Here is a 15,098-nt window from a genome sequence, read left to right as displayed (position 1 = left end):
AATGGTGGCCGTAGCCGAAGCTACGAGCTGATACCATTCAATAAAATTTCGTTGTTTCCTAAATATTCTATTTGCGGCGGCGGCGGCGACAAGCACAGAAGAGCGCATTTCATCATTGACAGATAAAAGTGGGCGAGTGTTTAAAGTAAAGCGGCTTAAGTCGAAAAGTCGACGCGGAAGACGACTTTAAACACTGCTTTTACCATTGGAAGATAGAAAGTTTGGCCTAAAAAGAGATAAATAAAGAAGAGTTAAGCGTTTTTGGTTGTCAAAGGCGTGTCAAGCGAAGAAGCCAGCCTATCGTCCAGCCCCGTCTCCCTTTCTGTGGTACAACGCTTCCTCTTTTTCAAGCCGTCTCTTTTTTGCTTTGTCTTGACTGGCCGCCACCGATATAAAAGATCGAATATATATTTTGGCCAGCGGCTATGTTTTTGCGAACTCGGGTCGAAGATCTCCGAAATGCCACGAAATATTCCGAGAAATTCTGCGAGAGTATACAAGCGGCTTATACGATAAAACAGGATCTCCCAACGCGATAATGTCACAAGTTCGCTGAATATCGTTAACCTTGCAAAAATGATACACGCGTGTTTGCGTAAACAAACTTTCCATAAGGGGAAGACAATACCCAAAGGAACCGTAATACTTTAGAAAGTATTCTCGTGGACGTCATAAAGAGCTTTTGATTCTATAAACAAAATAAATTCAGTCGTCTTGTAAAAATGCGGCGGTCTTTAAGATGCATAAAAAATGGTGTTTTGGTAGCACTTAATTGTCGTGTAACGGTTCTTACGTACAAATAAAGAATATATATATATATCTATATATTGCTGGTGTTATTCGGTTGAAACATGTTCCTTCGCATGCTCCCGCTGATTATTCAAAATTCGTTTCGAACAGAAAAAATAGTGCAAAAACTATATTTAAAGGGCAACGCAAGTGGTCATGCAGGGGGGGGGGAACTATGTTTTCTTCAACAAGCCGTAAGTAGGTTTTCCAAGGATGATTTTATACAGCGCGAAAACCTTATTCTCCTTGGTGTAGCCACGTGGCGCAATTTCGCTCTCATTCGCGAATTTTTCGATTTTCTTCACTGAGTTAGCTCGCAATCAACGAATCCAGGAATTTACGCCTAGCTTAATTTATTTATTATGGAGAAAAGAACTGGGTTAGTTTCCGAGAGTTGGACTTTTATATTTTCGATTTAACAATGTTTTGGAATAAAATTATTTGTGAATTGAATATTTTTAATAATGGAAGTTGAAACATTAGGCCTTGGACGCGGTAAATTAAGAAAATTCAACACCACACACACTCCTATATCCCGTCTCCCTTAACAATTTCCCTATCTATACCCCGACAGAATATTTATCTTTTTTTATTACATTTATTTTGTAGAAGTTTAGGATCCGATTTGTCGGTAAGCACGGCGACTTCACTTTCCTCGGTCATTTTCGCGACTAAAGAATGCATGGATTTTGCATAAAAACCGCGAGAGGCGCATTTATACAAAATAAATTCGGCCAATATGGTTCTGCTTTTTTTACAGAGGGAAAGGCTATGGCAGATAGCGCATGCGCAGTCGTTCTTTTAATCTATAAGATAATTTACCCCCCTGCATGGTCACTTGCGTTGCCCTTTAATTATAGTACGGGTAAAAGAGGCCCAAAAAGAGCTTTCCAGCGGCAAAATTCGTCCCAACTTGCAATGTGGCCTAAAAATTATATTTTGATGTTTACTTTGAGGATCCGATGAGTCCGCAGCGATTCGGTGTGGACAACACAGTTTTGGGGGGGGGCAAGGGGGCAGGAAGGGGCAGTTGCCCCCTAAATTAGCTTTCACTGAATTGAGCCGTGTTTGGTGTTGTTCCTGATGGTACATTTCACCCTGAGTCGAATGCGACCAACCACAAGCCCGTAGGACGAACCGTTTCCGAGTTATGGCCGAATGTGTACTGAATCACGTGGCTTTTTCTCAAATATGAAAAAAAAATCCCCAAATGTTAAGTTTAGCAATCCGGTCAAGTTGGGTATCGTTTCTGTAGTATGTTATAACGTTGAATCGAATGAGACACGCCGCGGATCGCTGGGACTAATAGTTTCGTAGGTATGACCGCAATTCCGTAGGATGAATCGTTTCCGAGCTATAACGAAATATGTGCGAACCATGAATGGTGTTTTTTTTCAAAACGTTCGACAATATTCATTTAAACCACCACCCGTGTCTACAAATTTATCCCCGGACGGGACGACCACAATGTATTCATTTTACATACTACTAAGTGCTGAGTCGAATGAGACCAACCGCAGCGCCGTGGAATGAATAGATAACGAGTGATGACGGAATTTACATTAGATAATTGACATTTAATCCTCAAACAGGTTCTGAAAATGTTTTTTTCTTTTTTTTTAAGTTAATTTTTAACATCATTGTTGTGTGTTTGCTACAAGAACTGATGAAGAGATGTTTAAAAACTGGTACAATCGAACACATTTTTACTTACAAGGAGACTACACGAGGTGTTACACACCGATTTTGTTCAAACTCGGGGGATTGGTAGACCTTCATGTAACTTGAAAAATCATAAAGGGATTATATTCAATGGGCAACGGGTTTGCCATGGCAACGAAAAATGTTTTTGACAACATAAAATAACATGGGATTTTGACCAATTTCCCTATGAAATTTTTTTTAAAAATTGATAAAAATGTGTCCAATTTTGATTTGTTTTCGTAAATTTTTATCAATTGTTTTATAATTTTGGTATTTTAATTTTTTTCAATTTTGTAAACCTTTTCACAGGGGGGACCCTTGGAATCGGTCAAAATCCCATGTTATTTTCAATAGGAAAATTTCCATTTTATGTTGTCAAAAACATTTTTCGTTTCCATGGCAAAACCGTTGCCCATTGAATAAAATCCCTTTAGGATTTTTCAAGTTACATGAAGGTCTACCAATCCCCCGAGTTTGAACAAAATCGGTGTGTAACACCTCGGGTAGTCTCCTTGTTAGTGAAAATTTACATCAGACAATACAACTAAATAGAATGAATGAATAATAATAATAATAATAAATACTATATCTGAAATTTAATTAAATTTAATTAAACCTGTTTGAGGATTAAATGTCAATTATCTAATGTAAATTCCGTCATCACTCGTTATCTATTCATTCCACGGCGCTGCGGTTGGTCTCACTCGATTCAGCACTTAGTAGAATGTAAGATGAATACATTGTGGTCGTCCGGGATAAATTTGTAGACACGGGTGGTGGTTTAAATGAATATTTTCGAACTTTTTGAAAAAAAAACACCATTTATGGTTCGCACATATTTCGTTATAGCTCGGAAACGATTCATCCTACGGAATTTCGGTTGGTCTCAATCGATTCGGGCACAAAATAATACGTAAGATCCGAAAGTATGGTTGGTCCTGGCCAAATGGTTGATATACCTTTTCAACATTTAGTGAAATTCCGAAAAAAAACCTTTGTTTAGTGTACCTTTGGTCATACCTACGAAACTATTAGTCCCAGCGATCCGCGGCGTGTCTCATTCGATTCAACGTTATAACATACTACAGAAACGATACCCAACTTGACCGGATTGCTAAACTTAATATTTGGTGATTTTATTTCATATTTGAGAAAAAAACCACGCGATTCAGTACAAATTCAGCCATAACTCAGAAACGGTTCATCTTACGGGCTTGTGGTTGGTCCCATTCAACTCAGGGTGAAGTGTACCATCGGGAACAACACCAAACACGGCTCAATTCAGTGAAAGCTAATTTAGGGGGCAACTGCCCCCTCCTGCCCCCCTTGCCCCCCCAAAACTGTGTTGTCCACCTCGCATCGCTGCGGACTCATGGGATCCTCAAAGTAGACACCAAAATATAATTTTTAGGCCACATTGGAAGTTGGGACGAATTTTGCCGCTGAGCTACCCTCTTTTACCCGTACTATTAGGTAAATATGGCTTACAAATAATTGAAAATCCCTAAGCAGTTTAATTACTACATTTTCCATTGTTAGTCAGAGTGATGCAGTGTTTACATCCGTGGTGTTACGGTGAAATGTGAAGGTGTGTTTAACTTTTATAGCCTAGATGGATACTTATTTCATAAAAGACATTTTATTTACTTCCGCTACTACTACAATAAATTTGAGACATTTTGGTACCTACATACTACATTGTAAAATTCGTTTCTAAAATTTTATATTGTTATCATAGAAATCTTTTGGTACAAAAGTTTAATATAAAACTTTAATAATTCATTTAATTATTAAGGTCAAAGTTGGTTTTACAGTACCTTCGCGCGATTAACAACGCGAAAACGCGTTACATTACCTAATCAAATTCGCCTCGTCCATAGGCGTTGCCTCGGCAGCATCGATCCATTAGGATTCTACACAGCATACTACGCGCACTGCTTAGCTCTAAGATTAATCAAGAACCTCCCAATATTATTAATCCGATTTTAAACTTCCCGTTTAATATTTAAAACGTTGGCGCCTTAAAAAGAGAAGCCTTAAAGTAATCGCTCGGCTGAACGCCTTGTTCTCTTATAGTTAAGGCTATTAATATTAATAAATGTAGGCGGAGGTTGAATCTTAAACCCTTAATGTAGAATCCATTAATAATGGCGCGATGGCCTTGGGCGACTATTCGTTGAAAAATAGTCCCAAAGAGAGCCTCTTTTATGCCATAAACCGGTGTACTTAAAACCTGGGCGGCAGCTTTAAACAGGAACTGTTAGTGACGCCTCGAGGGTAACCAGACAGTTCCAACGAAGTGGAGAAACGGTGAAGTCTCCGTGGATAATTCATACCGTGGACTGGCACGGTTAGGCGCGTAATTGGCAGTGTAACACCCTTCCCTAAGAACTTACGCGATTGCCCAGAAGCGAGCGATATATTTAAAGAGAGGTGCCTTCTTCCTTCCCCGTTAAAGAAGCTCCCAAGAAGAGCCAAAGGCAAATCAGCTGTCAAAACGAAACGATGCCTTCCCCTCTTTCTCCCACCTTAACCCTTTCGATTAATACTACCTCTGCTTGACTTCACCGTTAAAGTCAACGAGACACTATGGTGAAGTGTATAGACGGGAAAAAAGAGTTGCCTAAGATGGCAATGACCTACGTTAAACTCGACGAAGGCTGGTGTGACAGAAGATCGAGTTCCAAGCTTGGGTGGAGTTCATTCTTGTTTTCCAACCAAAATTACGGCTACCTACACGCACCGTATTTAAACTACTTTTTATTTAAAATTTTAATAATTAATGTGTTTTTGTTTGTAGGGGAAAATTACTTTTTTTATTATAAACGTTATTATACCTTTTTCTGTGTGTATTGCGTATTGGGTTTTTGACAGTATTATTAGCTTTATTAATGAACAATTGATTTAATTTTATTTCATTTATTTCTACTTGGGAGAATAATAATTGAATTTTGGAAATTATATAAATATAATATTTTATTTTATTTATTTCTATTTGGTATAATTAGCGTATAATTAATTTGTATAAATATAGAAGTATTTTGACAATTAATTTTAGTCGATCATTATTTTTAAAAATTTTGCACGTAAAATATTTTACCAAGAATACGCGATTAACCCGTGGGGTAGGGATGCGCGCTCAAATTATGGAAATGATCGTCGTCAGACATGTAAATTACTCGATCATTCAAAGTTGCGAAACTAGTAATAACTGAAGCTCTTGGGCAAAGACTAGGGAGTCCCGCGGTAGTCGAAGTCGGGTAGGAAATAGATGCCGTTTAAAATTTCTGACAAATAATATAACGGAAGAAGCTTGAACTTCCAATGAAGAAAATGGAATACGAAAAAAAGTAAGGGCGTTTAAAATAAAACAGAAGAGGTTAAAAAGATAAGTGTCTCGTAATCGGACAAGTAAACGGGTTGCGCGTCTGTTTGACTTCGGAAGATATTCGTAATAAATTAAGCGGATACCAGAGCCCGATACCCAAGGACGTGATTCCGAGGTACCTCATTCGGCGTCATCCAGTCTGCCGTAGACGGACGTTGCCATGTTTTCGGCCATTCTAACTATCGCTCTGTACGGTCACTTGGCACCTTACGTCAGCGGCCACGGGCGCCTGATAGAGCCACCGGCCAGAAATACCATGTGGCGATTCGGATACAACGCGCCGCATAACTACGAAGACACCCAAAACTTTTGCGGTGGAATTAAGGTAAGCTCTATCCTCTCTGATAAACATTTTTATCAGTTGGACGTCTTCGAACTACTAAAATTCGATGTTTTGAAATTTTACGAGTTTGCGTAATCTTTGTAGAAGGAATTTTAAAGGCGGGTGTAATGCCGCGTTGGTTTGTTTACATTCGAGGAATGTTTAGCCGGCGTCTTTGAGAGACGCTTCTAATTGGGATAGAAATATTCCGGGAAAGAGCTGCCCGTGTAGATAGTGGTGTTTAGATAACGCTCGCTTTGGTGATAGCGCGGCACGCTGCTCAAATAAGGTCCGCGAATTTCTGTTTGGAGAGAGTGTAAATTGGTCGAGCCGCGACGCAGTGTTTACCAAAAACGCTCATCGACCGGCGTTGCTCGAATACGCGCGCGTAAGATTCAATTCAAGTCTTGTTTTCATCGCGTTCGAATTCGCCTATATATCAGCTGTAAATTTAATTCATTGTCCTAAGCTTGGAATAACAACGGCGCGCGTAGAAACGTATACGCGTGGTAAGCAATTCGGGAACCTAATTAATAAGCTAGCGTATAGGATCCAAGCCGATTACGGCGCTTCGCCGTACGCAAAGAGGAGCTATCGGAACTACTCCGTGTAGCTTTTGGATATCACCAGCGATGATTGAGCTCGAATATTTTATCGATATCCTCCGATTCAGGTTCAATACGAAGACAACAATGGCAAATGCGGCGTGTGCGGCGATCCGTACAGCGGGCCTATGCCTCGAGCCCACGAGACGGGAGGTACCTTCGCCACCAACGTGACGGTCAGGACTTACCAACCAGGATACTTATTGGACCTGTACATTGACATCGTGGCAAACCATTTGGGCTACTTCCAATTCTCTCTGTGCGACAGGGACTCGTTTGATGTCCGCGAGACGGAGGACTGTTTTCATACGCTATCCATCATTGACCACAACATGGAGGACAGAATGACAGTGCCCCATAACAACAGTGGCATCTTCTTCGCCAGAGTCAAACTGCCCGACAACATTTCCTGTTCCGCTTGCGTTCTTAGGTGGCATTGGAAATCTGGTAAGAGCGTTCATTCCGAGGTATTGGTTGGCTTGATTTATGGGCGCTTTGGTGTTGGATACGCCGAGTTAGTTTGTGTACGACGGAGTGTAATTAAGATGGCCGACTCGGCGTTATCGCAGGTAACAACTGGGGCGCTTGCCAGGACGGGGTCGATCGAATGGGATGCGGCCCTCAAGAGGTGTACAGGAACTGCGCCGATATCGCGATCAAGGCTGGAGCGGGCATTCGAGGACCTTACTACGGAAACTTCAACGAATTAGATAGGAAGATCAAGTGACGATGGATGGATTAGGAGAGATAAGAACGGCTCCTCTCATCTATAGCTTCTTGGAGAGGTCTCCGGGTTAATTGCCCATCAACGAAGACAAATGATTGGCGTTTGTAGATGATCGCGTACGGTTAATCGTAGCCCTCTTTCTTAACCCATGAAAAAATTGCGGTTGTTGTCCTATTTATCACTAAATTATTTCAAATGTATTTAAAATAAATTATTTATTATTTCATTTCTTATTTCCCATTTTATTTAAATGGCGTTAAGGTTGCGCCTATTACCAACAATTTTTTATTTCTGCGTAGACACTTGTGATGACTAAGACTATATTGCTAGTGTTTCTAATGTACAAAAAAGAGCTGACCTATAATCTATAGCCGAAAGTAAGACGTCACGCGTATTTGCAAAATTTATTGCTTGACCACCGTCGCTAAGAAAAATAGATGAAAGAAACGGTGATTAAGTTTGTAATTTTCTTCACGAATCTGATCTATTTAAGAATAAATTGACGTATTTAGATGTTTGAAACAGAACAAATGAGGTAAGTGTACTTCAAGTCAATTCAATACTTAAAGGGAATATGAACTAAATTCGAAAAATCGTTTACTAACAGGCGCTATAGGATTCATATAATTTCCTGGAGATACTAATTACTCGTGCAATTTACAATTTAAACTAGGCTATTTAAAAAGTCTTTTAATTATCATCGCTTCGTTTCCTGGACCCCGATCCAATTAGGTACTAGTTGCTAGATTAGAAATTTACTAAGTTTTCAATTTATATACTTCCTGCTGCGAATCGTTTTCCATTTCATCGGTAACATTCGTTGGCTGCTGTCCCGGCTTTTTTCGACAAAAAGTAAATAACTGAGCGGATTCTTCAAAGGCAGCTTTCTCTATTCAAGTTTAAAAAGGAAGTTATTGAAGTTAATTAACTCGGATAAAAATAAAGAGCCTCCAAGATAAAATACTTTTATACGTGTACGGGGCACGCCAAGTCTCGCTTGAGATGAAAGTATGTGGTTCTCTCTTTTTCTTTAAATTCTCGTCATTCTCGGGAAATTTCGATCCGTATAAAGAATTAATTTTTGAGCTTTCAATGGAAGGGCTAATTTCATTTACTTTGAGATCAAAATACCAATTAAGCGAAGGAAATAACGCACTTTATACATTCTTAATTATCCACTTCCAAATTGATACATTTTTAATTATTCTCTTCCGACCAACGTAGAGAAATGGGGCTGCATCATTTACGAATAAATTTCAATTATTCTTATACTTATGTCTATTGATAATATTAATTAATATTTAATTATTTATTATATACTTCTGAATTTCGTATTTTTGTTTATATAGTCAAGTAAATAATATATTTATTTATTATATTGGTATATTTACCGAACTGCCATTGGATTTGTTTAAATTTCGTAATTTTATTGTACATGATTTACAAAATAATGATGAGAGCACGTGACGATGATACGGTGAAACGATTAACTGCAAAATCGCCCATAAGAATCAATGAGTCAACGCTCCTAGGATATGACATTTGGCTTGAATTGGATACGCTCGTTTTATTTTATGACTTTTTAATTTCTTTCGGCACACAATCGGTACACCGAATGCGTTGGCGTTTATCCTTTAGGCTCGGTCTTCCCAATTGCTTAATTTTCTTAACTTTTAAAAACGAAATGCCTCTAGTACTAACGTATATGAAATAATCGAGCCATAAAACTCCTTTGTAATTCGCCATTTTTTGTGAGGTCGATTTCGTTCGCTAATGAGCGTAGGCAGCGTTACGCTGACGAAAAGAAAAAACATAATGTGTAAAAAACGTCTCTGCCATTCGACCAACGCTATGAGTAAGCTTAAAGTTAACGATTGGGAAGCCAAGAGAGAAAATGGGAGAAATGTCCCTGACAGATTCCAATTTATTTTTTTTTTTCAAAAGAGAGCTAAAAACCCTTCCAAAAATGGGGAGGGGGAGGGCAGCGTCGTTTTTGCCTTTTAAAAAAACATTGTTTCCAAACGATTTCTTTGTGATGCGAGAATATGCTCTTTATACAAAAGAAAGAGAGATTTTATATTACTTATAAAAAGATTTCGCCAGAAAATTTGTCAATATGGCGATTGCGGCTCAAATACTAAGCCGGAAAATGCTTCTCCTCTGATGCTAACGTCACGAGAGGTTTGATCTTTATACAGGGTGTTTCAAAAGGTTATACAAACATTTTAAGGAGTTGTAGGGGGTAAGTTGAGAAGTATGCCTGTTTTCCCCCCATTTTCCTACGATTAGTTTGGGCGTGATTTGGGGGTGACACCCGGCCATTAAAAAAATAAAAACATACACTAACTAGAGACTAGTAAGTAGCACACCATGATACCCACCCCGGGTGTCACCCATGCTAGCTAGCTACGCCACTGCGATGAGTTAAAAGAGCGCCAGAGAGCTTCAAAGTGTGGCCTACTAGCCCCAGGAAGTAGGCTGTAAGAAGCGCAAAACCAAGCAGGAGGGAAATGCGAACGTTAAGGTTTGGGTTCGTCTGATAGGTGTAAAAGGACTTTGTAAACAAATCGAGGTAACCAGCGTAAAAAAGTAAACTTAAACAGTATTTAAAGTCCCTGCTGCTTGGTTTTGCGCTTGTTGCAGCTTACTTCCAAGGGCTAGTAGGCCACACTTTGAAGCTCTCTGGTGCTCTTTTAAGTCATCGTAGGAAAATGGGGGAAAAACAGGCATACATCTCAACTCACCCCCTACAACTCCTTTATATTTTTACACAACCTTTTGAAGAACCCTGTATTTTGGAAATATAATAGCGAATAGAAATCGTCGTTGATTTCGTTTTGTTTATGAGGAAGGAGCTTACTATTCGAGAGTGATGGGGATTGGAAGAAACGACCAAAAATTGTTTCAAAATTGTAATTCTCCCAAAGTAGAAATAAATAAACTGTGGTTAAAATCAACACCTTTATGTTTATATAACCAACTTTATTTTCGTTGTTAGAATAATTTAGAAAAGTTAGCACCCCAAAATATTTTATCTTCGTAGGCAATTCCTACAGAAGGGAACTTTTCAAAATGATTAGATTTGAAAGGAAGCAGTGAAGAGCAAACACGCCCCTTTGAATTATACAGACTGAAACTTCTAACTCAGTTTGTTAACCGAAGCGAGATGTCAGTTACTGTTGCCGTTGTATAGGCGTATAATCTGAAACCCCCGCGCAGTCTTCAAAAATTAAATTTCCACGCAAGTCGGAGGGGATAGTTGAATAGATCAAAGAGGATATTTTGTTCTCTTAAAGGGTCAAATTGACGAAGGTAAAGGGAAATTCAATTTGCAAATTTGTCAAGATAGTGTGTTAAATTGGAGGGGCCGTAAATTTTGATAGAAAACTTTAACTATTTTGAAGGTGCGTAAAATTCAAAATAGCGCACCCACATACTCGCAAGCGTCACTATCTCAATAGATCAAATAGTCTATTGGTTTGAGCCGTCGAACCCCGTAGATTAAACAAAGCTTATCCTAAGGTATTGAAAATCAGGATGAAGCTCTTAGGGAGATTATTGGTCCTAATAAAACTATTATTAAGAAAATTAGGCTGGCAGGTTTTATGATTATAAAAGGAGTTATTCTCATCGTTAGGTTATGGGCCTAAAAGCTTAGTTAGCTTACTTTTAAGTTTTGGTGTTGCTGCACGGTGCTCTTTGAAGGCACAGGAGATAATTTGTCTTATTAAACTTAATTTTTTCTTTTTCTTTTTAAACCCCAGCTTAGAAAAAGGAAAATTAGGTTTTATTATACTATATATTATTATTGTTAAGCGGTTCAGTTAGGTATTCTTTTGGGGGGTTATTGTTTTGTTTGAGTTACTGGATAGATTAATTTAAGCTAAAATCTTTTATAGTTGCTTTAAAGTTTTATACGCTTTTTGATAGATTTTGAAGGTAGAAATATTATTTATGTTTATCTAATTTCTTTATATATAGATTAAAGTGAATTAGCCAGCTAAAAGCGTGCCAGCCGTTGCGGTTATACGTAAGGTTTATATAAAGTTTGTTTATGCGCATTTTGACTATGATTTAAAAAAAAATTAGGGTTAACTAGTGAAATATTATCCTTTAATAAATTTTATGGTTTGTTGGATGAAAAGTTAGGGTAAAGAGTAGGATTAGATACCCTTCTATGCTAACTTATATTGTTTTGAGGAATAATTTTAAAATTAAAGAATTTGGCGGTGTTTTATCCTCCTAGAGGAACTTGTCCTGTAATCGATGTGCCCCGATAAATCTTACCCTGGTTTTTATTAAGTAATTGAGTTTATATACCGTTGTTGTTAGATTACTTAGCTAAATAAATTGTTAGTTTTCATTATAGATAGGTTGGTTTTGTTACTTCAAATCAAGGTGTAGTTTATGATTGGGTAGAGATGTGTTACTTTAGTAAAGGTTTGGATCATGAATTGAATTTTTGTGTGAAAAAGGATTTATTAGTAAATTTTTATTAATAAGATGAGTTGAATAAGGCTCTAGAACATGCACATATCGCCCGTCACTCTAATTTTAATATTAGATAAGTCGTAACAAAGTAGATGTAAGGGAACTTACATCTAGAGGTTAGAGTAGAGCTTTAAAGCGATTTATTTACATTAAATAGTTCTTTGTATAACGGAGTGCTCTTATGAATATTTTTTAGTTTGAGTATTAGGGGGAATTTGGTTGAATAACCTAATTGTTTTTTTTTGCTTTATTAAATTTTTTTTGAAAAAGTTAGATAAGTGTGAACTGTGAAGGTGTTAAAAGATTTAGTTAAAAGTAGAACTTTTTGTACCTTTTGTCTCAGGGTAGATTAAAATTTTAGATATATTTTAGTGCCCCGAATTAGAATGAGTTAGGTGCTTAAGTGTTAATTGTGACAAAATTAATGGAATAAGTATCTAGTAGTGAGATGCTATTCGAATTTTAGGTTATATGGTTTCTTTAGAAATTAAAAAGGTAGGTGTTATTCAGTCACAAAGAATAGCAAAAAGTTTGTTAGGGTTAAGCTTAACATATGATTTTTATATTTTTTGTCGGGGTTTAATGTGGAGTATGGCTCTGGGGGCTTTGCTTTAATTTTTATTGCAGAATATGGTAATATTATTTTCATAAGTTTGCTTAGCTGCTATTTGGTTTTTAATATAGACTTTTTTTTAGTTTTATTTGTGGTTATATTTTTCTTTTTGTGAGTGCGGGGTTCTTTCCCCCGTTACCGTTATGACAAACTAATGATGTTAGCTTGGAGGTGTATTTTGCCTTTGGTTTTAGGGTATTTTGGGTTTTTATACGGAGTGTTAGTATAAGTTTTTTAATTGCTTTGTCAGATAGATTGAGTTAAATTTAGAATTTAAATAGGGCTTAGGTCAGGTAATAGTATTAATAAGAATGTTAATTCTCCCTTTATCTCTTTTGCTTATGGGTGTTTTAAGATCTAGCTTTGAATTAAATAAATCATTAGGTGACCTATATTTTGCTTTCAAAACAAATTGCTTTTATTTAGCTAAATGACTAGTTTAGTCTATTATCTTGGATCATTATAGCTAGAGGGCTTAATAAGAAGTAGGCGAAGTATGCCATTGTAAAAACTTGTCCTAAATTGAGGTAAGGTTCCTCGATGGGGGAGGCTCCAATTCATGTTAATAGAATAACTAAGGTAAGAAATCTTCAGAATATAATTTGATTTAACGGGTAGAATTGGAGTCCCCGAAAGTTTCTTTTGCTTATGGGTAGTGTTAACAAGATTAAGATTGAAGAGATTAAAGCTAGAACGCCTCCTAACCTATTTGGGATTGAACGTAAAATAGCATACGCAAATAAGAAATATCATTCAGGTTGGATATGAGGTGGTGTGACAAGAGGATTAGCTTGGTTAAAGTTTTCAGGGTCATTGAAGAAATTTGGGTTAATAAGGATAATTATAATAAAAATTGAAAGTGTAATTGTATACCCCAAAATATCCTTAATTGAAAAATAAGGGTGGAAAGGGATTTTATCCAAATTTCTATTTAGTCCCAATGGGTTATTGGAGCCTTTTTGGTGGAGGAAAACAATATGGATAAAAATTAGTGCGGTTAGAATAAAGGGGAGTAAAAAATGTAAGGTGAAGAATCGAGTTAGTGTGGCGTTATCAATTGAAAATCCTCCTCAAATTCAGATTACTAGATTGGGTCCAATATAAGGAATTGCTGAGAATAGGTTCGTGATAACTGTTGCTCCCCAAAAAGATATTTGTCCTCATGGTAAGACATAACCGAGGAATGCTGTTGCTATTAGTAAAAGAAGAATTATAACTCCTGTTATTCATGTAGTTAAGTTTTTATAGGAAGCATAGTAAATCCCTCGTGCAATATGGATATAAATACATACAAAAAATAATCTTGCGCCGTTGGCGTGAAAAAAACGGAAAAGTCAGCCATAGTTAACATCTCGTATGATATGGGAGATGGAGTTGAAAGCTATATTGGTATCAGGGGTGTAGTGTATCGCAAGGAAGATACCTGTGGTTACTTGAATGATTAAACAAAGGATAAGGAGTGACCCGAAATTTCATCAATAAGAAATGTTAGAAGGGGCTGGTAAATCGATTAATGCTGAATTTAAAATTTTTAGAATAGGCTGTGTTTTTCGTATAGGTGCTGTATCTAAAATTAGTGAAGAATCTAGGATTATGTCTGCTTTATCAAAGCAGCCCTTTAAGTTTAAGGTACTTATCTTTAAAATTTTGTTCGGGGTTAATAATTCTTTAGAAAGTTGAGCGAAGGGGGCCACTTGTTTGTGTTGTGATTTTTACGATTGTAATAAGAGTGATAAGAAGATAAGTTATGATTATTGTTGTTCATGTAAGCTGTAATATTAGGGAGTTAATTTTAATAATTGTGACTGTGTTTAAAGGGAGAGATTTATAGAATATTGAAATAGAAGAAGTTAGTAGGAGTGTTATTATTAATAGATACTTATTTCGAGTTGTTGAGAAGCTATGTATAAAAATAAAATAATTAGCCCCCCCAAAAGTACTAAGATGATAATGTAGCTGATAAGACTTATCTTGGTTAAAAAAATGCCTTAATTGCTAAACTTACGGTAATAAGAATTAATGCTACAATTAGTGTAATAGGGTGGTTTGAAAATGTAATTAATAGGAGAGTAAAGGTGATAAGAAGGGTAATTAAAACAGAAAATAGTTAATTTATAATATCAATTTTGGGGACTGAAGTAATTTTAGATTTTTCTGAGTTTAGCTAAAAGGTTAATTTCCTATTTTGGTTTACAACACCAGTGTTTTTAATAAACTACTAAAGCAGAATTATGGAAAATCTCAATTTTTGGTTTACTTAGTTTATTTGGGGGGTTTTATAAGCTTGGTCTTAAGCCGCTCTCATTTGTTGTCCATAATTTTAAGATTAGAGTTTCTAATATTAAGTGGTTACCTCCTAGTCGTTAATAGAGTTGGCTACATATTGTTAAATAGTTTAGTCCTTTTTTTATATCTTTTTGTTGTTGTTTGTGAAGGTTGCTTGGGATTGGGTATTTTGA

General features: G+C 36.8%; 1 protein-coding gene across 1 annotated transcript; it reads left to right on the top strand.

The window, feature by feature from the left end:
- The first annotated feature begins 6,041 nt into the window (after positions 1-6,041).
- On the top strand, positions 6,042-7,535 carry LOC149936056 (uncharacterized). Its single transcript, XM_090180698.1, has 3 exons — positions 6,042-6,206; positions 6,877-7,255; positions 7,378-7,535. Exons 1-3 carry the CDS (start codon positions 6,042-6,044, stop codon positions 7,533-7,535), a joined length of 702 nt encoding a protein of 233 aa, XP_090036824.1.
- Positions 7,536-15,098: the final 7,563 nt, after the last annotated feature.

This window comes from Leiobunum rupestre, chromosome 7 (assembly GCF_980474605.1).
Source record: "Leiobunum rupestre chromosome 7, qqLeiRupe1.1.hap1, whole genome shotgun sequence".
NCBI lineage: Eukaryota > Metazoa > Arthropoda > Arachnida > Opiliones > Sclerosomatidae > Leiobunum > Leiobunum rupestre.
The sequence above is the reverse complement of the archived record's forward strand: the minus strand, read 5'-3'. Positions and strand labels throughout refer to the sequence as shown.